The 25,562-nt window shown below is 40.6% G+C and overlaps 1 protein-coding gene across 1 annotated transcript in view; it reads left to right on the top strand.

Annotated features, from left to right (window-relative positions):
- The first annotated feature begins 2,489 nt into the window (after positions 1-2,489).
- Positions 2,490-25,562, top strand: part of chrnd (cholinergic receptor, nicotinic, delta (muscle)) — a 55,057-nt gene continuing 31,984 nt past the window's right edge. Inside the window, exons 1-4 of the mRNA XM_043702384.1 lie at positions 2,490-2,598; positions 6,568-6,713; positions 11,332-11,376; positions 13,810-13,919. Of these exons, the coding sequence (XP_043558319.1) occupies positions 2,523-2,598; positions 6,568-6,713; positions 11,332-11,376; positions 13,810-13,919 (377 nt within the window). The 5' untranslated portion in view covers positions 2,490-2,522. The remainder of the gene's footprint in view (positions 2,599-6,567; positions 6,714-11,331; positions 11,377-13,809; positions 13,920-25,562) is intronic.

The following is a 25,562-nucleotide window of genomic DNA, read 5'->3' as shown; positions in this document are numbered from 1 at the left end:
ATTTTCCCAATGTAAATGTTGTAAGCAGGCATATTCTTTAGTGGTACTGTCTGAATATTTAAATAGAGTGCACATTACATTTAACCAAACCTAAGTGAGACTGCTTTCCACTTTTAGCTGCTTCACCTGAAACTCAAGCATAAGGCATCAGGCCTAGATCCCTGGGATTGCATTCCTGCCAACAACTGGCGAGGTTGAAGTTCAAGCATACAAAGAGAATAACTGTCTCCTTCCCCATCATCCCACACTATTTCTGTTAGCCAGAAAAGTCAGCTGTTAAAGCAGAGAACCATTGGCAGGATCATCTGTGGTTTTTTTCCTGCTGCCCAGCCTTCCTGAGAAGATTGTCCCAAGATTTGACAATCCCCACAATGATTATCATTCTTGCAGGAATGCGGAACACTCCCACTCAATTTAGACAGTCATTTGCTACTATTCTCCTACTATTATCAAATTAAACTATCATTTAGCCCCTACCATTCAGAAATGCTTTCATAGCCATCCCCTGAAGCTAAGTATGTTGCACCTGTATAGTCTTGGGGAAATCAGAGTCAGGAAATTGTCTGCATAACGATTCCCCAGGATTAGGGCATTTACATTTACATTATCTCCAAGGATGATCTCATTCTACCATTGTACCCAGGGTAACATGTAATTATGGGGGAGGAGTGGCTAGAGTATCTGTGAGCATTACAACTGACCTATATAAAGGGGACGTGTTTCCTTTGTTCAGGAACCTTTTTTGACTTGACATCGCACGTCTGTGAGGTGGGTCAAGGGCAGGTGGGTCAATGGCGGGTGGGTCAAGGGCAGGCGGTCGTCACGTAGCTTGTGCAGGCTTTATTAAATTGTTTGCAGAAGTTGGTGTGTGTGAGTTGCATCTTGTGTGTGAAACCTCAGGCGTTGTGTGTTCACCGCAAAATGATTAGCGCCTAAAACGTTGGGACTATTCATGCAGGAGTTCAGGAATTGCATTAATTAAGTTGCTCCTTAACCTTTGGGAACTTAACTAAAATCAAAGGAAAGCAAACTTAGTTAAACTTACACATTTTCAGAGTCTCTAGACCTATAAAGGATCAAGGCTGATCAGTATCAATTCCCGACCTGGCAACTTCCTCATCTCAATTCATCACATGGATAGTTTCTGATTTTAATTCATTACACACTGACCTCTGATCTCAGCCATGCTGACCAAGTGTCAGACAAACAACAGGTTAAAAACTTATCCAAGCAACAACCTGGAGTGTAATCTTGCACTCACCAATTGGGGAAGATAAATGAACGTGGGGATATTTAATCTCAGCATATAGTGGTGCATGCCGGAGATACATATTGGAAAAAGTAGGTACAACCTACGATTTTCTGTTTAAAAAAAGCATTGTAGAAAGTTCTGGGCATGTGCATAGAATCTTTTTCCTCCTGACAAGAGATACCCCATAATGAAAAGAGCTAAAATAAAAGTAGTACAATAAAGTTATGCAAAAGAACACAATAGAAGGGATGCATCTTCAAAATTTGTAATAATATGTGACTATTCTGTGCATTGGCTGCTGAAATCTAAACAAAATAAAGTTAAAATTGCAGGCTTTTCCTTGCCAACCAAACTTTAAGAAAGATTTTCTGTTTTAAAGTTCAGCATTTAAGATATGAAGTCAAACTAGAAATTATAGCAATGCTTGAAAATGGAACTTTGTTTGATTTGCGATAATGCATGAAAAAGCTGACATCTTCAGTGCAAAGGGAGAGGAGGTGCTGAGGGAGATTTTCAACTAACCTTCAAACTCTATTGCTTACCATCTGTTGTGATTGATTATGAGATATTTGCAAACAGTTCAGATCTAAATATTGAAATAGCATGTTTTGCCATGCTGCAATAATGGCTGTGTTTTCAGCTGTATACACCCCACTTTAACTCTCTCCTCTCCATCCCTCTGACATATTTTAAGATATTTTAAAACCTTTTCTCTTTTTCCAAACTTTTGGTCATCTGTCCAAATATCACCGTATGTGATTTGGTGTCAGATTTTGTTCCTATGAAGTACCTTGCAATGTTTCATTATATTAACAATGTTAAAAGAATATTAGTTTTTGTTGAGTCAAATCAAATGAAGCTTTGTTTCATAGCTTCTTATAAAAAGTTGCTTTTACATTTTGTGGAGAATATTACATCCCTTAGCTATTTTTGAAGTTGTTCTTATTACTTTGAGGAACTCACAAAGATGACAAAATTGCAGTATGGATTTCTCAGTGTCGTGAGCAAGTTATTGGTAGTCTGTTCCATAAACCATGAAGTGAATGCCGGCATTGATTTGTGTAATCAGAGATGGCCTTCAGACAAAATATGCATCACAACAGATACCAGACACATGCTGTGAGATTTGAGATCTCTTGCATGGAAGTGAGTCTATTCTAATTCTATCCATGCCAGCTGTTTCTGTCTGTTTCACCCTGAACTAGATTTCAGATTCTTTGTGCTCTTCAGACAAAGCTGTTACAAACTGCCAAACGCACAAGTAGCGTTGATGTTCAGAATCATTCTTAACCAAATGTGGAACATTCACACCATTCATCTTCTCATTATCTGTCTGTTTTATACAGGTAAGCTAAGCCTTGTTACTGAAGAAAGTTTCTATTCAGGTTGTCAGTGATAATGATAAACATTTGAATTTACTTAACATTGTTCTCTGACCTGGACATTAAAAAGACTTTAAACATATCTACTTAAATAGAAATGTTCTTTTAATCATAAGAGCTTATGGGTGATCAAACTAGAAGTTTTTCTACTAAATGATCTGGCCAGAAACTTAGACAAATAGTTGAAACTGCATTTTTAAAAACTGGAACTGGTGATATTGGTAGAATCACTCAACACACAAAATCTGGTGAATCTAAATCTTGCTCCAATCTGTTCCAGTAGTCCTTAGACATCTAATAGTTATAACATTAATGACATCTACATTTCATTAATGTTCAGGAGTTGATGTTAACCAACTTGAGAAGTCCAGTCAAGCATTCACCTAGTGCCTTCCTAAGTATACTTCTCAACATCCTGAAAAAGGCATAGCTGCAGAGAAGTCATAAAAAGGAAATTGTGTGCCCCAGCTGATTTTTTTAAGCACGAGTTCAGGATGATCTTAGCTTTCTGTTAAACAGTGTTTATTTATTAAGTAATGAATACTATTTTTTAAAAGTGATCACAAAACAAATTCATATATTTAGGATATAAATATTATATATACACTTATAAATAATAGACAGAAAATGAACATAAAGGTAAGATTCCAACAGCAGGAATGATGAGTCAGGGGAAGAAACTAAATACAACCAATTAAGTCAATATAAATCCTGAAGATTCTTGAGACAAGTGCAGCAGGAAAAGATTCCAGCTGACCAGAAATATCAATATACTATCCAGAAATGTTTACCCTGTGGAGTGGGCGGCACGGTGGCACAGTGGTTAACACTGCTGCCTCACAGCGCCTGAGACCCGGGTTCAATTCCCGCCTCAGGCGACTGACTGTGTGGAGTTTGCACGTTCTCCCAGTGTCTGCGTGGGTTTCCTCCGGGTGCTCCGGTTTCCTCCCACAGTCCAAAGGTGTGCAGGGTCAGGTGAATTGGCCATGCTAAATTGCCCGTAGTGTTAGGTAAGGGGTAAATGTAGGGGTATGGGTGGGTTTCGCTTCGGCGGGTCGGTGTGGACTTGTTGGGCCGAAGGGCCTGTTTCCACACTATAATGTAATCTAATCTAATCTAAACATTGAAGTACAGGCAGCTGAACTTAGCTATCTGCATTAAAACTAAGTATTAAAATTGGAAGATTAAAAACAGATCTTATTTCTGTATCAAAGGCATCAAAAGGGTCTTACAACAGGCCATTCCAATCAGAAAGGTGTTGTGAAACTTGAAAGGGTTCAGAAAAGATTTACAGGCATGTTGCCAGGGTTGGAGAATTTGAACTATGGGGAGAGGCTGAAAAGAGACTGGAGCTTAGTTACAGGTAGGTGTCATACAGACCAGAACTGACAACACGCTGGGAATGGCGATAGTTTGGAGCCTGGTAAAAGACAGGAATCCAACAACTGGCCAGAGGAGATAGTTGGGTATTATATTAATGTTTAGTTGAAACATTTTTAGGTTTACCTATGCTGTTTCTCAATTACGAAAATGATAAACAACAAGAAAAATACAACAAAGATCTAACACAATGACGGCATTGCTGAAGGTCCTAAATCAACTTCAAGCAGAATACTTGTGTTTGTATGACATCTCATGGTGACTCAAATATAGAAACAATGGTAATCAATATTGGAAGAAAATATATTTTGCTGGTTCCCTAATGTATTGTCACCTCGAGTTTCCTCGGGTTGGTGATGTCATTTCCTGTGGTGACATCATTTCCCATGGTAATGTCATTTACTTTTCTTTTCCTCAGGGGGTGGTAAATGGGATCCAAGTCAATGTGTTTGTTGATAAAGTTCTGATTAGAATGCCATGTTTCTTGGAATTTTTGTGCGTGTCTCTGTTTGGCTTGTCCTAAGATGGATGCGGTGTCCCAGCCAAAGTGGTGTCCTTTGTCATCCATATGTAAGGATGCGAGTGAGAGTGGGTCATGTCGTTTTGTGGCTAGTTGATGTTCATGAATCCTGGTGGCTAGTTTTCTGCCTGTTTATCCAATGTAGTGTTTGTTACAGTTCTTGCAAGTTATTTTGCAAATGACATTCATTTTGCTTGTTGTCTGTATAGAGTCTTTCAAGTTCATTAGCTGCTGTTTTAGTGTGTTGGTGGGCTACCATGATGTCAAGGAGTCTGAGTAGTCTGGCAGTCATTTCTGAGATGTCTTTGCTGTAGGGGAGAGTGGCTAGGATTTCTGGACATGTTCTGTCCAGAGACACACACATGGGAATTCCTAGAAGCATGGTATTTCTATCAACAAACACATTGACTTGAATCCCGTTTACCACCCCTCAAAAAGAACAGGAAATGACATTGTAGGAAATGATGTCACCACAGGAAGGGACATCACCAACCCTCGGAAACTCAAACATATAAATAGAAAGCAGGTTATGTCACCAGTACTTTATCACTGAAGATGTTACCTAGTATGGTAACAAAATGTCTGAAAAAGGAACCTTCCACCTCAGTGAGCATCCAGAACCTCAACTTGAGCTACAAATCTTCTCAAAACTTGCTAATAATCAAGGTTGTTAAATGGCCAATCAGCAGCAAATATTTAGGGCAATGCAGTGTTGCTAGTGTCGTGGGGCTTATGCTGCATCAGAACCTGGGTTATTTCTAGGAGATGGCACACAGTAATCAGTAATCCTTTCAAGGGGTGTAAGCATTATTGGCTCATCCAGGATGTGTTGTCCAGACTTAATTGCTCTTGAGAAGGAGGTGCACACATGTATGGCAAAGCAAATCTTGTGACTGGATCAGACAATGAACCATAACCACACAGCATTGAAGATTTGTCCATCATTTTTAGAGGGTAAAACATTCGTTCTCTACAAGGCAGAGGTAGCTTATTTTCTCAAAGTGGACACTTGCAGATTAACATTTTGATCTTTCACCCTTCCCTGGTCTGCTTGCCTCTCTTGGCCAGGCAGATGTCCCTCTTGACCAGCTTCCTTGGTCTATGCCCGTTATACTCCAGCCTGTTTCCATTAGTCATCCACCATGCTCTATGCAACCCAGACTACTGCCAACTGATTTCAATCACTGGTGAGCTAGCCTTTTAATAAGCATGCATGATGAGCAAATTAATGCAAAAGAGGTTTGTGTTGCTTATCATTATAAGGGTAGGTGTGCTATTCCTTGTAATACATTATACTTTGTCCCGCTGTTTAAGTTTGAACTATATCCCATTAAAGTTTTAATTGTTGTTAAGTAAACATGTCTCTGTTCAATCAATAATTATCTGAAAGCATTTTGCAGCGTAAGGTTAATTAGAGCTGAATTGTTGTTGAATCTGAAAATTAAAGCCCAATATGAAATATGTTGGTGTTGTCTTTTTTTAAATGGGGGATTCCTAGCAGTTTTCTTTTAAGTCACAAGCTACAGATGTTGTAAATATCATGTTTGGATATTTAAACTGTTGGGATGCATCCCAAATACAAAGGGGTCAGATGGTGTAGTGGTAGTATCCTTACCTCTGGGCCTGGGTTCAAGTCCTACCTGTTCCAGGTGTGTACATTAGCACCTCCAAACAAGTTGGGTTAGAAGATTAGATTACTTACACAGTGTGGAAACAGGCCCTTTGGCCCAACAAGTCCACACCGACCCATTCCCCTATATTTACCCCTTCACCTAACAATATGGGCAATTTAGCATGGCCAATTCACCTAACCTGCACATTTTTGAACTGTGGGAGGAACCCAGAGTACCCGGAGGAAACCCACGCAGACACGGGGAGAATGTGCAAACTCCACACAGTCGCCTGAGGCGGGAATTGAATCCAGGTCTCTGGCGCTGTGTGGCAGTAGTGCTAACCACTGTGCCACTTTGCCACCCACCTGTGCCACTCATTTACATTCAAAGTTATTTGGTTCTTTCCCTTTTAATCTGCAGGATGTTTTGGTAGGAATGACGAAGAGAGGTTGATTCATGATCTTTTTGAAGTCAGAAAGTATAATAAAGATGTACGTCCAGTCCAGCAGAAGGATGAAGTGGTGAAGATTTCATTGGGTTTAACACTCTCCAATCTCATTTCATTGGTAAGTTAACACTAATTGAGGGGCATTAGCCCTTGAATCCACACACACACACAAAATATGTACAAATTGTAAATTACTTCACTGAATTGGCAATGTGATATTTCATTACATATTTGCATGATAAAGTGCTAATTTTTAAAAAGCAAGCTATTAGCACTCAAACAGTTTGCTAGTAATCTTCCACACATTGATTTCTCTCAATAGAATTCAAGATAACAAATAATATTAAATGAATATCTGGTACAATTAACCAGAATCTGTACCAGAGTAGCATAAAAGCTGAGTACAAAGGATGTTGTTCTGCATGGAAGCTTTTGAAAGAATATTATTTTTTTTTCTACTGTAAATATGTTGGTCCATTGGCCTTTATTCCAAGAAGTTTGGATATCAGAGTAAAGATGTCTTACTTCAATTATGTCATCTTGGATAGACCACACCTTGAGTATTGTGTGCTGTTTTGGTCCCCTTGCCTACTAAAGGATATTGTTAAGTAGCAGGTGGTCAACCCCTCCTCTGATAACAAAAACTTAAGCACCCAGAGAGGCTCGGCTTGCCTCAATCTGGTAAAAGAAGTGTGAAATGTGGTATAACCTACCTGTCAACCCCTCACCCTATTCTGTTACAAAAGAGTGGTTAAATGAAGTGAAATCCTTTCACTCACTCTATAATCAGCAAATGACTCCAATAGTGAACAAATTAACAGAACCACTAACAAACCAAACAATTCCTCTCTAACTACCAACTATTCCCAATTAAAACAATTCTAGTGGTATGCTGTTCCAATAAAATACAAGTTCCCCTTGTATAAAATACAATAAAAATTTAGTCTCTCAAACTTTACAGCCAGGTTATGTCTTCTGGACCTTTGTGTTTTCTCCATTGATCTTCTTTTAGGAATGCCTCTCTCCACCAAATTCTGGTGTCAGGAATATGAGCTAAGAATGCTGTTGTACCTTCAGTCAGATGATGGTTACTCTGAGAGCTGAAAGAGCTAATCACTTTGGATGGCAGATTACTTTCTGATTTTCCAAATGTCCTCATCTCTTAGGCCCTTGATGACCTATTAATTTCTTTAAATTCAGATTGGTTCTAGGTAGTTAAACCATCAGATTTAAATTTAATTGGTTTTTGATATTTAAGTTGATTGGCTAAATTAAAAAGAATTGTTGTCTTGGTAAAAGTGCTGCTTAGCTGTTCAATACATATGTTTCAAATGGAGCAGTCTTGTATACCTGCACTTTAAATTGCTGTTCAGACATCCAATTTAACTCTAAGCACTGAAAAAAAAACATCTTTTAAAGGGACCACACAATGCTTTCCCCCATTTTACAATTTTACATACCAACTTCACAACAATATATTTGCCACTGTGCGAGTACAATGAAGATTCACCAAACTTTACTCCTGGGATAGGAGGATGGTCTTATGAGGAAATATTAAATAAATTGGGTCTTTATACTTTGGAGTTTAGAAGTAGAAGAGATGATCTCCTTCCGATATAAAATACATCTTACAGGAGTTTGTAGGGGAGTTTCAGGAAAGATATTTCTTCTGATGGGCGGGGTGGTCAGAACCAACATACACCGTCTCAGAGTAAGGCAAGCTACTTAGAATGGGCAAGCAGTAAATGTAGAACAGTTTATCAATAATTTGTGGAAAGCATACATGTGCCTTCCACTTGTTTCATTGGGTTTTCTTTCTATGACAGACTCTGTAAAATTTGCTTTTCTTCTTCACACCTATTTCTAAGTCAATAATAATGACAGCAATAAAAGGTCCTGCAAGTGTAATGCATTCAGTTTATTTCTGGGATGAGATGATTGGACAATGAAGAGAGATTGCATAAACAGGGCCTGTACTTTCTGGAGTTTGAAGAATGAGAGGTGATTTTTCTGAAAGATATGAGACTTTAACTCAATTTGACGGTGTAAATGCTGAGAGACTGTTGTAATCACAGATCAGTCTCAAGGTAAGAAGATGATCATTCAGATGGAGATGAGGAGAAATACCTTCACTCAAAGGTTTGTAAATGTTTAGAATTCTTGATTTCAAACGGTTTTGAATGGTTTTGATGAGGCTAAAGCTGACACTTGTAGAATTTTAGACTCAAAGGGAATCATAGGATTTGGGCATCAAGAGAGAAAGCAGAGATCAAGGATCAACTATGATTTTATTCAATGGTCAACGAGTCTCAAGGGTCCTATATTTTGAATTTTTAATTAGAGTGCTGAAACTGAGTACCCACCAAACAACGGATAACATTCTATGACACTAGACTTCCCATAAAATTCTATTTCATGTATTTATATCGAGTTTGTTCTCCTTTGTTTATGAATCTGTCACTTTTTTTTAACAGCAGAGATAGACAAGGTAGACAAGCAGAAGGCTGGAAGAACACAGCAAGCCAGGCAGAGGTAGAGTAGTCAATGTTTCAGTCCCGAAGAAGGGCTACACCTGAAATGTTGACTTGCCCACCTCCTAATACTGTCTTGTTTGCTGTGTTCTTCCAGCCTCCTTCTTGTCTACCTTGGATTCCAGCATCTGAAGTTTCTTTGTCTCGAACTAGATTCCCCACAGTGCACCTAGAGGCCATTCAGCTCATTGCGCATGCACTGACCCTGCAGCATCCCATCCTAGCCCGTTAACTCCACATTTACTGTGGCGAAACTACCTAGCCTGCACATCCCTGGACACTACAGAGCAACTTAGCATGGCCAACCCACTTAATCTGTCCATCTTTGGATTCTGGGAAGAAACTAGAGTACCCATGGAAACCCACATAATCACAGGAAGAATGTGCAAACTCCACGCAGACAGTCAGCCAAAGCTGGAACTGAAGCCAGGTTCTTGGTGCTGTGAAGCAGCAGTCCTAACCACTGTGCTACCATGGTACCCATGCTTTGAGCCTACTTTATTTGGGTCAATATGCATGGAGGTGACCGTGTCAGTCTGGGGTGGACAAGCTCAGAAGTCACATGACATCAGGTTATAGTCCAAGAGGTATATTTGAAATCACAAGCTTTTGGAGTGCTGCCCCTTTGTATTTGTCACCTGACTTAAGACCTGGGTCAGTGTGAGCAGATATTCTAGCTATGGTAATGAGTTGACTTTACAAAAATACACAACATTAGATATCATGTAACCTTGTTGGTCTTGGTAAAATACTATAAAGTTGAGAGAGACAGAAATTATCCCACTGTAGAATACAGTTCTTTCAGCATTTACCATTTTTCAGTTTAACTGCCTGCTATGATTATGATATGTTTAGTGAATTCTATTTCTCATGCAATCATTCTACAGCTCCATACTAGAACTTGCATTTCTATAGACGTATACCACATAAACCAATCCAAGGTAATTCACAGGATCATTATAAAGTAGATTTTCATTTTAGCCACATGAGGAAATGTTATGACAAATCATCAAAAGGAGGTAAGCTTTAAGGAAGATTGTAAAAGGATGAAGCAGGATGGAGAAACTTAGGAAGAAATTCCTGAGCTTATGGTCTAAACAATGTATAGACACCAATTATGTCAGATCGCCATTGAGTATGAGAGGTCAGGATTGAAGGAATATCTATATCATAAGGGGTTCTCTGGCAGGAGAATATTACAGAAGCAGGGAGGAGTGAGGCCTTTGAGGGAAATTGAAGCATGAAAATGCAAATTTTAAAAGTGAGTTATTGCTTGGGTTAGTGAGCACAGGGCTGACAGGTGTTTGTACAAATTAGGATCCAATTCGAAAACTGGATGGCATTACTTTCAAGAAGGTTTGAAGATGGGGAATTGCCAGCAATGAGCTGCAACAGCCAGGTGCATGTTCTGACTTTCATGTCAGGAATTGCCACCACATAACTTCTCTCCTCTCCATGGGAAAATAGAAAATTACATGTAATGAAGTGTAATTAGATACTAATGAGATGTAAATGCAGGTAAATTGGCTTCTCGCCACATACTACTGAGATGCTCATCTTGTTGTTCAAATCTTAAGTGGAAAATCAGGCTTTTCTCTTGAGATTGAAAATCTAATTTTTCTGATGTGGCCACATCTTTCCAGTTGATTCATTATTGCCCAAATAGTCCAGGAACTAGGAAAATTCAGCCAAGTCCCAAATATTGAAGGAAGAGGGACTGATAACCAGGTCAAGAGTTGCATACAGCTTGAGAAGCACGAGGAGGATTATTTTATTGTTGTCACAATCATATGAGATGTTATTTACTGCTTACATAAAAGCTTCTTCAATTTTGTGGCAGGAACAGAAAATTGATTAGAGGATGAAGTTCTGGGAATGATGACCATGGTTTGGGAGACAACAGCAAGTTCAGTGACTTTAGAGAAGTTTGAAGATGAATTAGTAGTTTGTAAGGATGGTGTGATCAAAGTCAATATAAATATACATCTATCAAAGCACAAAAAACTATTGATGCAGATTGGCAAAGAAAATATCTCCTACACTGGAAAGGTTTTGTTTAAACCAAATAGAGTTTTGAGCAGCAACTGGAACTGGCAATGTGAAGTGCTAACATATGAAACTTGTTTTGATGTTTTAAACTGAAAAATTATATATTTTTAATACATATCACCTCAAATGTATTTCTGTGTTCTCAATTCCTTATAGAAAGAAGTTGATGAGACACTGACTACAAATGTATGGATTGATCATGTGAGTAAAGGAATCAAGCACGTAGCATACTTTTGAATTCTCTTTTTATTATGTTTATCTGGATATTAGATTTGCTTTAATATTGTCAGTTGTACCTAGGTACAGTGAAAAGTGGATAATGTCGCCATGTTCTGGTACCATCTTGGAATACAGAATAAATTACTGAATAAGTTGTATAAATAGTAAAATATTGAATAAATTAGTATTAAATTGATATTACTAATATTGAAACAGCTTCAAAGGTTCATCTTTCCCTCTCCATAGACTTCACCCTCTCTGCTCCTCCAGTCAATCCCCAATATTGAACATGTTCAAAAATGGCTGACTAAATTCACTAATCAAATTTTTTCCAAATTTTCTCATTGATGTCAGTGTATGAAATTTAATGATGTATATTTTTGTGAAAATATTAATATATTTGAGTAAACAGTTAAATGTTATCATTAAAATACAAGAAAGGGAAATATTACAAAAAAAACATTTTTATATTACAACTGGACAATGTGATTTCATCTCATTGATCCTTGAATGAAACCATAATGTAAGGATTATGTTCCAATCCTTATTTCCTGGGCAGCAATTAATTATTTCCTAATTAACATGTAGTTACAAAATCCCCCCAGCACAATACATTTTTCCAACTATATAAAGACGTCAACATTTTGGTGTCAACATAAATGTTAATTCTTCATTCAATATTGTTAAGAGTTTGAGTGTGAAACTGGACTTGTTGTTTGGGTGCTACATGTACCATTTGGAGAGAAACATAGTGACTGACGTCCATGCATTCATATTCTTACCAGAAACTATGCCAGATGCAGGGTATGTGTAGTCAACATCCACCAGAAGTATACTGAGCAGATAGAACATGATGTTGTAACCTCGCATGGTTGAAAAAATGCTAAGCAGCAAGGTCTATCAACACTACCAAATCCCCTCCTGCCCCACCGTCAGACCTCATGACAAGGGGTCTTCTCAGCCTGGCGTAGCAGCCTCCAGTGGCAGTCTTTTGGCTTAACACCATAAGACCATAAGTGAAAGTAAGGCCATTCGGCCCATCGAGTCCACTCCGCCATTTAATCATGGCTGATGGGCATTCATTCTCCCCGTAGCCCTTAATTCCTTGTGACATCAAGAATTTATCAATCCCTGCCTTGAAGACTATTTAGCGTCCCAGCCTCCACTGCACTTCGCGGCAATGAATTCCACAGGCCCACCACTCTCTGGCTTGGTGTAGTGGACTCCTGTCCTGGCATAGCAGACTCCAGGCTTGGAGTAGCAGACTCCGGGCCTGGTGTCATGGCTTCCCAGCTTGATGTGGTGGTCTTCTGGTGGTATGTGGTGGTCTCTCTGCCTGGCCTGGACTCAGTATGGGCTCCTGGTCTTGGGCGATTCCAGAGCAATCGCCCAGCCTCATGAACGTCGAGGTGAAGCCTGGTGTGGTCTGGAGCCAAGGCCCAGTGCAGCCTGGAGGCTAGATGCTAGGAGCAGGAAAATCGAAGTTACGGGCAAAAGCTCTTCCTGATGAAGGGCTTTAGCCTGAAATATCAACTTTCCTGCTCTTCAGATGCTGCCTGATCTGCTGTGCTTTTCTAGCACCACTCTAATCTTGACTCTAATTTCCAGCATCTGCAGTACCCACTTCTGCCTACTCAATTTATCCCCAGCTTACCCCAATGTTCTCGAAGGAATTATCCTCTACTTACAGGTTAATTGCTAGTTGATTTCTTTTGGCTGTTGCTATGGTTGTTCAACATTTGGTGTTTTCCAAAATTTCAAAAGTCTCGCCAGTGTGGTGTGTCCAGTGTTGAAAGATTCTATCCCAAAGAGACCATGCTAGACTCAAAGTGATTGCTGCATGTCCCCAGTTTAATTGCAACAGAGAAGCAGTTTGTCCCATATTTCGCAGTTTTAAATTTTGTGCATGAACACTAAGCTGTACTCCCTTCTCCCGATGACCTGCTATTAAAGGTTTTCAGTGAGGCCACAAATCCCCACTAGCCAAAAGTGCTAAGGGATATTGAATAGACCTCATCAAGTTGCTGGGCAGGGTATGAGAGGTCAAGGGGAAGACTAATTGAGTTATATGGCCTAGGATTTTTTTTTAATGGCCAAAAAACACCAGCCCATGCAGCTAAAGCTTAGCATAGGTCTTTGTCCACAGTGTTGTAGCTAAAAGACTGATGTGGTTGGATGAGCACTCCAGTAGACATTAATTGCAATTTAAGGACCTCAATAAGCTCAAGGACAGGCCGACTATTCAATAGCTCCACCCCCATAATAGAGTGGTAGATCAGTTAGGAGTGGACAGACCACACACTGCATCGTACAAACTGGCAGGGACTGTAAAATTCCACTCAATTATCCGATTTTTCATTCTAGCTCCCAATTCAGTTGATGATCAGGTCCACTTTCATTTGTTTTTTGTTCTAGGGATGGTATGATAAACGACTCACTTGGAATGTATCAGAATATAGTGGAATTGAAATAATCCGTCTACCCCCCTATTTGGTGTGGATACCGGACATTGTCCTAGAAAACAAGTACGTTACTTTATTACATCGCTCTTTTTTTGGGAGAAGTGGATGGTTCCTGCTATCAGCGATCGTATATGTTACACTGCGAAATGCAGAGCTACATTTATAGAGCAATTTTTTTTCTATTGTTTAGACCATATCTGGACTACTGTGTACAATACTGGTCACTGCACGTATACAAGGATGTTATTGCATTGGAAAGCAATTTAGAGAATGTTTATGAGACTAATACCTGGAATGAGCAGATTGCTTTGAGGAAAGGATAGACAAGCTGGATCTGTATCCTCTGAAGTTTTGAATAGTCAGAGGTGACTTAATTGACATGTATAGGATCCTGACAGGACTTCACTGGGTTGATGTTGAAAGGACATTTCCTCTTGTGTGAGAATCTAGAGCTGGGAGTTATAATTTAAAAATTAAATGTTGCCCATTTAAGATAGAGACGAGGGCTTAGTTTTTCCTCACAGAGGGTTTAGATTAGATTAGATTACTTAGTGTGGAAACAGGCCCTTCGGCCCAGCAAGTCCACACTGACCCGCCGAAGCGCAACCCACCCATACCCCTACAACCTAACACTATGGGCAATTTAGCATGGCCAATTCACCTGACCCGCACATCTTTGGACTGTGGGAGGAAACCGGAGCACCCGGAGGAAACCCACGCAGACACGGGGAGAATGTGCAAACTCCGCACAGTCAGTCGCCTGAGTCAGGAATTGAACCCGGGTCTCTGGCGCTGTGAGGCAGCAGTGCTAACCACTGTGCCACCGTGTCTCTCCACCGTGTCTTCACAATTCCCCTCCTCAAAAGACAGTGTTGTAGAATCTTCAAATATTTTTAAGGCACATACAGATAGATTCTTGACTACCAAGGGGATGAAAGATAATTGGGGATATGCAGGAAGGTAGGATTGAGTTTAAAGTCTGATCAGCCATCATCTTATTGAATGGTGAAGGAAGGTCAAAGTCAAATGGCCTGCTCCTATTCCCTGTTCACACGTTCTTAAGACTTCAGCATCAACAGCACAGCCTTCCATGTAAGATAGGGCTTTATAGAACAATGCAAGTGAGCTGTCTAAAATTCTCAATCAGCTGATTTCCATTGGAAGTGAAGTTGTGGGCCGTGGTTTTGGTGGTGGGTCTCAGCAAATTTCACCATGCTCCATTGAAGGATTAAACAGAGGCTCTTCTGTCCTCCCAGAGCATTGTTTGTAAAAACAGTGTCAGAGTTTTCCTTATGTCTTTTTCAACAGCTTAGTCAGAAGCAACACCTATAAAACAGATGATCCAAACAATATTGCATGGTATTGATGTTACCTTCCTAGGGGAGAATGAACATCTTGGTTTCCTGCAGTTCTACAGTGATTACAATTCAGAAATATGTCTTTGGATATAAAGCTCTTTCAGGAAACTATAAGGTCGTGGAAGCTGCTATATAACTGCAAACTATGTCTTTCTTCTTGCTTGCCTCCCTCATGCTATTACACTGTTCAAAGACCATCTTGGTACCTTCTTCACTAAGTCTGAAAGTATGAAGGAGTTTGTTTTCAGACCATCTGGTCTCATCTCACAAGGCAGAAGCACTCTGCAGTGCTCTTTAAAGAATATGGTCATCTCCAGGAATATTGCAAGCCTGTTCTCACAGATGAGTGACTCTCACCAGCCTTTGAAGCTTTGGTAGAAAGTTAAACATCTCTTAAAAGATTATAAGAAATAGTAACTAAACTAGATCAGACAGCTTCTGGAGCTGAGGTCATGGCTCATCTTTGACCTACATTTCACTTTCATACCTGATCGTCCAAGCCTTAAAATCCCAAAACGTATTAAACTGAGCATTGAATATATACACTGATTGAACTTACACAGGTCTTTTAGGAGTAGACTAGCCAAAGATTCACAGCCTTCTTAGTAAAGATATTTCTCCTCATCATGTTAAATTATTGACTCTTTTTATTCTTAGATGATGTCTCCTACTTCTAGATTCTCGAAGTAGGGGTTAGCTTCTCAGCACCTATCCTGACCTTTAATGGATTTGATGAAATTAGGAAAATATAAGAAATAAAAAAGTAAGAGAACTTGAGTTGATTTGATGAAATTGCCTCTCGTTCACACTTTAGAGAGTATAGATCTATTAGACACACTTCTTTTCATAGGACAACCCTTTCACTGTGGAGATAATTCTAATTAACCTTTCATATTGAGTCTCTAGGGCAAATATATCCTTCTTTATGGAAGGAGATTAAAACCACACACAGGTTTCCAGTCAGGACTAGTCTCACAAAAGCACCGTACATCTTTAGCAAGACTTTCCTATTCCTGTCCAGCAGCCCCTAGCTATAAAAAATAACATAGCACCTGTCTTCCTTGCTTTTCCTACTTGTTAACTTTGTGCAAGAACATACCAACTTCCTTGCACAGCAAAATTTAAAACTTATTTTTCACCATTTAAAATATACTATGGTATTCTATTTCTCCAAGCAAAGTTTTTCTACATCGTACTCCATCTATAACCTTATTGTCCATTCACTCAATTTGAAGGTCTGAATTTGTGTTCTCCACACTGCTTACATTCCATCTAAATTTTTTCCATCACCAAATGTATATTGCAATAGCAGAGGGCCCATCACTGAGACATTGGTTACAACCTGCCAATTTGAAAAAGTCTCTTTTATCCCAACCGTCTGCTGCTATTACTCCAAACCCATGAGCTTACCTTGTCCATGCCACCGCAATGATTGCCTTTTGAAAACACAAATATACTACATCCATTGATTCCCTTTATCTATTCTGCTAGTTACATCCTCAGAAGAAAACTATTTGCCAAACACAATTTCTCTTTCATAAACAATGTTATAAAGTCATAGAGTCATAGAGATGTACAGCATGGAAACAGACCCTTCAGTCCAACCCGTCCATGGCGACCAAATATCCCAACCCATTATAGTCCCCCCTCCCAGCACCCAGCCCATATCCTTCCAAACCCTTCCTATTCATATACCCATCCAAATGCCTCTTAAATGTTGCAATTGTATCAGCCTCCACCACTTCCTCTGGCAGCTCATTCCATACACGTACCACCCTCTGTGTGAAAAAGTTGCCTCGTAGGTCTCTTTTCTGTCTTTCCCCTCTCACCCTAAACCTATGCCCTCAAGTTCTGGACTCCCCGAACCCAGGGAAAAGACTTTGCCTATTTATCCTATCCATGCCCCTCATAATTTTATAAACCTCAATGAGGTTACCCCTCATCTTCCGACATTCCAGGAAAAGCAGTCCTAGTCTATTCAACTTCTCCCTACATCTTTCCGATAGGAAGGGGAACAGAATTGCACGCAATATTCCAACATAGCCTAACCAATGTCCTGTACAGTTGCAACACGACCTCCCAACTCTTGTACTCAATACTCTGACTAATAAAGGAAAGCATACCAAACACCACCTTCACTATCCTATCTACCTGCGACTCCACTTTCAAGGAGCTATGAACCTGCACTCCAAGGTCTCTTTGTTCAGCAACACTCCTAGAACCTTACCATTAAGTGTAAAAGTCCTGCTAAGATGTGCTTTCCCAAAATGCAGCACCTCGCATTTATCTGAATTAAACTCCATCTGCCACTTCTCAGCTCACTGGCCCATCTAGTCAAGATCCTGTTGTAATCTGAGGTAACCCTCTTCGCTGTCCACTACACCTCCAATTTTGACTGCATAATAATTTGGTTTTCTATGTGCATGGTTGTACTTCATTGTAATAGAGTCCTATATTTTCCCAACCAAACACAGAAGTTGCTGGAAAAGCTCAGCAGGTCTGGCAGCATCTGTGCAAAGAAATCAGAGTTAACATTTCAGGTTCAGTAAACCATTCCTCAAAACAGTTCTGAGGAAGGATCACTGGACCCAAAACATTTCTGATTTACATTATTCACAGTTCTTTATTTTTTTATTTCCTATATTTTCCCAATAACTGATGTCAAGATAACTGCCCTGTAGTTTCTTGTTTACTCACCATGCAGTCTTTTGGCACCACTTTGGAGGTGTTTAACTTGGATGTATAGGTGGAGCAATTACTGTAGATAAGGGCTTTCAAATATTTACTTCCAAAATCAGAACATGATCTTTTGGGGCATATCAAAAGAGCCCTCATCATCTCAAGATGGACTTTCATATAAGATTGAATAAGTGATGACTGTTCCATGTGACTCCACAATTTAATTAACATCCGAGTATATCTCTGAGAATGAACTCTTTGTACATTATATCAAAAACATAATAGAAATAAACAATTCCAGGTCAATGATGTGAAAGCCATGAAATGTTTTAGCAGGTTAAAATAAAAATAACAACAGATCTTCTTAACTGAAACTGGCAAAGATCAATGTTTCAGCAGTGAGCAAAGGTTACTTAATATTTTTGTGAGTTAGATTCAAACCAAATTTGCAATTAAAGTTTTCTGATACAGTGTAGCATCTAGATATTCAGATAATCAGGATTCAGATTTTCTGCCCTTTCTCTCAGCTAATCAATATGATAGGTAATATTTTAGGCCTCCCAATAGCCAGTGGGAGACAGAGGATCAGACACGAAGGCAGATTATGGAAAGATGTAAAAACAACAGGGTCATTGTAGAGGGTGGTTTTAACTTCCTCAATATTAACTGGAGCTCTCTTAGCACCAGAAGCTTAGATGGAGCAGAATTTGTTAGGTGCATTCAGGAGGGTTTCTTGAAGCAATATATAGATAGTCCAATTAGGGAAGAGGCCATACTAGACATTGTACTGGGGAATGATCCTGGCCAGGTATCAAAGTTTCAGTGATGAAGCATTTTGGGAACAATGGTCATAATTCCATAAATTTTAAGTTGTGGGGAGGCATTAGACTATTAATTCGGAAACTCAGCCAATAATTGGGAACCAGGTTTGAATCCTGCCATGGCTGATGGTGGAATTTGAATTCACAAGAAATTCGGGAATTAGGAGCTTACTGATCATCATGAAACAATTTTCAATTATTGGAAAAACCCATATGGCATATTAATGTCCTTCAGGGAAGGAAATCTTTCATCTTCACCTGGTCTGGACTACACGTGACTCCAGACCCACAGCAATATGGTTGACTCTCAACTGCCCTCTGAAATGGCCTAGCAAGCCACTCAGTTGTATCAATTGCTGTAAAGTCTCAACAAAGAAATGAAACTGGATGGATCCCCTGGCATCAACCTAAGCACTGGAAAAGACAATGGCATCAACAAACCTGTCGATCCTGCAAAGTCCTCCTCACTAACATCTGGGGACGAGTGTCTCACAGACTAGTTAAGCAACAGCTTGACATAGTCATACTCACAGAATTATATCTTTCAGACAATGTCCCAGACACCATCATCACCATCCCTGGACAGACCCAGCTGAGGTGTAGGCACAGTGGTGTACTGTTGGGCGGGATTTCTCCTGAGTGTCCTCAACATTGACTCTAGACCCCATGACATCTCAAGGTTAAGCTTTGGCAAGGAAACCTATTGATTACCAAATACCATCCTCCCTTGCTTGGTAGCAATACTATTGATTGAGCTGGTCGGGTCCTAAAGGGCATAGTTGCTAGCCTGGGTCTGCTACTGATGGTGAGGGAGCCAACTAAAAGGAAACACTTGACCTCATCTTTACCAATTTGCTAATTACAGATGCATCTGACCATGATGGTATTGGTAAGAGGGACCACCACACAGTCCTTGCAGAAACAAGGTTTCAGCCTTCATTTTGACAATAACCTCCATCATGTTGTGTGGCACTCTCGCTGTGCTAAATGGGACAGACTTCAAACAGATCTCGCAACTCGAGACTGGGTATCCATTGGGCACTGTGGGCCATCAACAACAACAGAACTGTACACCAGCACAATCTATAACCTCATGGCCTGGCATATCCCAACTAAACTATTACCATCAAGCCAAGGGAACAACCCTGCTTCAATGGAGAGTGCAGGAGGGCATGCCAGGAGCAGCATCAGTCATACCTGAAAATGAAATGACAACCTGGTAAAACTATTAAACAGAGCTACTTGCATGACAAACAACATTAGCAGCAAGTGATAGACAGAACTGAGCGATCCCACAACCAATACATCAGATCTAAGATCTGAAGTCCTATCACATCTAGTCATGAATGGTGGTGGACAATTAAACAACTCACTGGAGAAGAAGGTTACGCAAGTATTCCCATCCTCAGTGATGGAAGAGCGCAACGCATCAATGCAAAAGATAAGGCTGATGCTTTTGCAGCAATCTTCAGCCAGAAGTGCCAAGTGAATGATCATTCTCAGCCTCCTCCAGTGGTCCACAATATTACAGATACCAGCCTTCAGCCAATTTGATCCATATGATACTGATAAAAAGTTGGAGACACTGGATGCTGCAAAGGCTGTGGGCCCTGACAACATTCCGGCAATTGTACCGAAGACTTGTGCTCCAGAACGTACCATTCTCCAAACCAAGTTGTTCCAGTACAGTTACAACACTGACAGCTACCCAACAATGTGGAAAATTGCCCAGGTATGTCCTGTGCATAAAAAAACAGGACAATTCTAGCCCGGCCAACTACCATCCCATCAGTCTACTCTTGCTCAACAGTAAAGTGATGGAACAACAACAATGCTATCAAGCAACACCTGATCAGCAATAAGCTACTCACTGGTGCCAGTTTTGGGTTCTGACAGAACCTCATTACAGCCTTTGTTCAAACATGGACAAAAGGGTTGAATTCCAGAGATGAGCTGAGAGTGACAGCCCTTGACATCAAGGCAACATTTGAGTAGGTGTGGCATCAAGGAGTCCTAGCAAAACTGGAATTAATGGCTATTGGGACAAGCAGTCTGTTAGTTAGAGCCATTCCTGACAGTTGGTTATGGTTGTTGGAGGTCAATAGTCCCAGTTCCACAACATCTTTGCAGGAGTTCCTCAGGGTAGTGTCCTAGGCCAAATTATCTTCAGCTGTTTCATCAACAATAGACAATAGACAATAGGTGCAGGAGGAGGCCATTCTGCCCTTTGAACCTGCACCACCATTCAATATGATCATGGCTGATCATTCTTAATCAGTATCCTGTTCCTGCCATCTCCATAACCCTTGATTCCACTATCCTTGAGAGCTCTATCCAACTATTTCTTAAATGAATCCAGAGACTGGGCCTCCACTGCCCTCTGGGGCAGAGCATTCCACACAGCCACCACTCTCTGGGTGAAGAAGTTTCTCCTCATCACTGTCCTAAATGGTCTACCCCGTATTTTTAAGCTGTGTCCTCTGGTTCGGCACTCACCCATCAGCTTGTTTCCTGCCTCCAGCGTGTCCAATCCTTTAATAATCTTATATGTCTCAATCAGATCCCCTCTCAGTCTTCAAAACTCAAGGGTATACAAGCCCAGTCACTCCAGTCTTTCAGCGTAAGGTAATCCCACCATTTCAGGAATTGACCTCGTGAACCTACGCTGCACTCCCTCAATAGCCAGAATGTCTTTCCTCAAATTTGGAGACCAGAACTGCACACAGTACTCCAGGTGTGGTCTCACCAGGGTCCTGTACAGCTGCAGAAGAATCTCTTTGCTTCTATACTCAATCCCTCTTGTTATGAAGGCCAGCATACTATTAGCCTTCTTCACTACCTGCTGTACCTGCATGCTTACCTTCATTGACTGGTGTACAAGAACACCCAGATCTCTTTGTACTGCCCTTTTACCTAAATTGATTCCACTTAGGTAGTAATCTGCCTTCCTGCTCTTGCCACAAAAGTGGATAACCATGCATTTATCCACATTAAACTGCATCTGCCATGCATCTGATGACTCACCTAACCTGTCCAGGTCACCCTGTAATCTCGTAACATCCTCCTCACATTTCACCTTGCCACCCAGTTTGTATCATCAGCAAATTTGCTAATGTTACTATTAATAACATCTTCTATATCATTAATATATATCGTAAAAAGCTGCGGTCCCAGCACTGATCCCTGCGGTACCCCACTGGTCACCGCCTGCCATTCCGAAATGGAGCCGTTTATCACTACTCTTTGTTTCCTATCAGCCAACGAACTTCCAATCCAAGTTAGTACTTTGCCCCCAATACCATGCGCCCTATGTTTGCTCACTAACCTCCTATGTGGGACTTTATCAAAAGCTTTCTGAAAGTCCAGGTACACTACATCTACTGGATCTCCCTCGTTCATCTTCAGAGTTACATCCTCAAAAAATTCCAGAAGATTAGTCAAACATGATTTCCCCTTCATAAATCCATGCTGACTCTGACCTATCTTCCCTCCTTCATAAGGTCAGACTTGGGGATGCTCTCCAATGATTGCACAATGTTCAGTAACTTTCGCAACTCCTCAGATACTGAGGTAGACAAGTAGGAGGCTGGAAGAACACAGCAAGTCAGGTGGCATCAGTAGGCAGAGAATTCAACATTTTAGGTATAACCCTTCTTCAGGACAGGGGATGGATGAAAGTGGAGTTGCAGATAAAGTGGGTGGGGGACAGGGTGGTGAGGTGGGGGTAGATGAACACAGGTAGAGGATGCGACCTGATTGGTTAGTGGGAGGGAAGAATCCGGTTGCTGGCTGGGAGGAAGGATCAATGAGAGGAATGGAAGGGAAAGGGGAGCAACTTGGAAGGGAGTTGGGTGATGGCAAAGGAGATTATTTGAAATTGGAAAAATCAATGTTGGGTCCTCTAGGCTGTAGGCTACCCAAGCTTAATAAAAGGTGTTATTCTTCCAATTTGCGCTTTAATTCATTGTGGCAACAGAGAAGGCCAAGGATGGTCTCAGATACTGAAGCAACCCATCTTCAAATGAACAAGATCTTGACCAGCTAAGGGCAGCATGGTGGCTCAGTGGTTAGTACTGCTGCCTCACAGCACTTGGGATAGCTTTGGGTGAGTGTGTGAAGTTTGCACATTCTCCTCATGCCTGTGTGAGTTTACGTTGGGTGCTCCAGTTTCCTCCCATAGTCCAAAAATGTGCAGGTTAAGTGGATTGTCCATCGTAAACACAAGGATTGGGGGGGGGGAGTACTGTGTCTGGTTGGGATGCCTGTATGGCCTCATTCTGTACTGTAGCAATTCTGTGAGCATCCTTATTGTGCAATGCCAGACAAAATTCATTTCCAATAATAGACAATCTAACCATTGTCTCTTGATGTTCACTGGTGTTAACATCAATGGTGTTGAAATCTACTCCCCATCAGCATCCTTGAATTTATCATTGACCAGAAACTCAACTGGGTTCACCAAATAAAGTGGCTACAAGGGCAGGTCAAAGACTAGGAATACTGCAGTGACAAGCTCACCTCCTGTCTCCCCATAGCCTGTCAACCATCTACAAGGCACAAGTTATGTCTTGGAACACTCCACACTTGCCTGGATGGGTGCAGCTCCAACAACATTCAAGAAGCTTGACTCCATCCAGGACAAAGTAATCCACTGGATTGGCATGACACCCACAAGCATCCACTCCCTCCACCCCTGACGCTTAGTAGCTGCAGTGTGTACCATCTTCAAGATGCACTGTAGAAATTTACCAAAGATCCTTAGGCAGCAAACACGTCCATTTGGAAGATCAAGCAAAGTAGATGCATGGGAGCATTACAACCTGTAAGTTCTGTTCCAAGCCACTCACCATCCTGACTCACCACTCCTTCATTGTCGCTGTGTCAAAATCTTGGAATTCCTTCCCTGAGGCATTGTGGACCAGCCTACAGCACATGAACTACAGCGGTTCAAGAAGGCAGCTCACCACACCTTCTCAAGGTCAACTAGAGACAGGCAATAAATGCTGGCCAGCCAGCCAGACCCACATCCTGTGAAAAATGAAAAATATAGTTATGGATGAGGGTAAGACTGGCTCTTGGTGAAAGTACTAGATGGAGGGAATGCCAATTACAAACATATTAGGCAGGAATTGGAGAAATTAGATTGAGGTGGCCATTTGAGGGTAAATTCACATCTGACATGTGATTGTCTTTTAAAGGTTTGTTGATCTGGTTTAAGGACGAGCATGTTCCTGTGAGCGTGAAAGATAAGGATGGCAAGATTCAGAAACCCCAGATGACAAGAGATATTGACAGTTTAGTCAAATAGGAAAATGAAACATGTGCAAGGTTTAGAGAATTGAAATCAGACAAGGCCTTGAGAATATAAAGGGGACAGGAAAGAACTTAAACCAGGAATTACGAGGGCTAAAAGGAGTCATGAAATATTCTTGACAAGTAGAATTAAGGAGAATTCCAAGGATTTTAAGTGTATCTTAGGAGGAAGAGGATAGCTAGCAAAAATATAAGTCCGCTCAAGAGCAAAGGAAAGAATTTATGTACCACAAGAGATGGGTAAGGTCCTTAATAAATACTTTGCATTAACATTCACTGAAGAGGAGGACATGGATGATGGGAGAAAGTGAGGACTGCAGATGCTGGGGATCAAAGCTTAAAAATGTGTTGCTGGAAAAGCGTAGCAGGTCAGGCAGCATCAAAGGAGAAGGAGAATCGACATTTCGGGCATAAGCCTGAAGAAGGGCTTATGCCCGAAACGTCGATTCTCCTTTTCCTTTGATGCTGCCTGACCTGCTGCGCTTTTCCAGCAACACATTTTTAAGCTTAGAATATGGATGATGGTAAGATTAGGGATGGGTATGTACCAGAATACTAGAGAATAGCCAATACTGTTCTTTTGTTTATGAAGGGCAATATGGATAATCTAGGAAATTTTAAGCTGATGAGCCTTATATCAGTGGTAGGAAAATTATAGGGCAAGAATTTTAGGGACAGGATATACTCACATTTAGAAAAGAATGGACTTATTAGGGATAGTCAACAAGGCTTTGTGTAGTGGAGGTCTTGTCTCACATCTTTGATTGAGTTTTTTGAGTAAGTGACGAAGATGATTGACAAGGTATGGCAGTGGATGTTGTCTACATAGATTTTACTGAAGCATTTGACAAGGTCCCTCATATTAGGCTAGTCAAGAAGGTTAAGTCATACAGAGTCTATGATAAATTGGTAAGTTGTATACAGAATTGGTTTGGTCATAGAAGACAGATGATAGTTGTGAAGGGGTGTTTTTCTGACTGGAAGTGTGCGACCAGTGGTGTTCTGCAAGGACTAGCAGTGGCAGACTCTTTGTTATTTGTAAAATATGTAATTGATGTGGATGAAAATGTGGTAGTCTGATTAGTTAGTTTGTAGATGACATAAATTGGTGGAGTTGTGGATAGTGAGTAAGGTTGTCAAAAGATACAGCAGGATATGGATCAATTGGAAAGTTGGACAGAGAAATGGCAGATGGAGTTTATTCCAGACAAATGTGAAAAGATTTTGGAAGGTCAAATGCAAACAAAAGTATACAGTTCAATGCAGGGCCCTTAGGAGCATTGATATACAGAAGGATCTTGGGTTCTACAGCTCCCTGACAGTGGCAACGCAAGTGGCTAAGGCAGTAAAGAAGCATACAGCATGCTTGCCTTCATCAGTCAGGGCACTGAGTATAAACATTGATATATCATTTTGCAGCTGTATAAGACTTTAGTTAAGCCACATTTGCAGTATTGTGTGCAGTTCTAGTTGCCACAACATAGGAAGGATATGGAGACTTTGGAGAGAGTGCAAAAGATAATTACCAAGATGTT

Source organism: Chiloscyllium plagiosum, chromosome 13, assembly GCF_004010195.1.
Source record: "Chiloscyllium plagiosum isolate BGI_BamShark_2017 chromosome 13, ASM401019v2, whole genome shotgun sequence".
In the NCBI taxonomy this organism is placed as follows: domain Eukaryota; kingdom Metazoa; phylum Chordata; class Chondrichthyes; order Orectolobiformes; family Hemiscylliidae; genus Chiloscyllium; species Chiloscyllium plagiosum.
The sequence above is the reverse complement of the archived record's forward strand: the minus strand, read 5'-3'. Positions and strand labels throughout refer to the sequence as shown.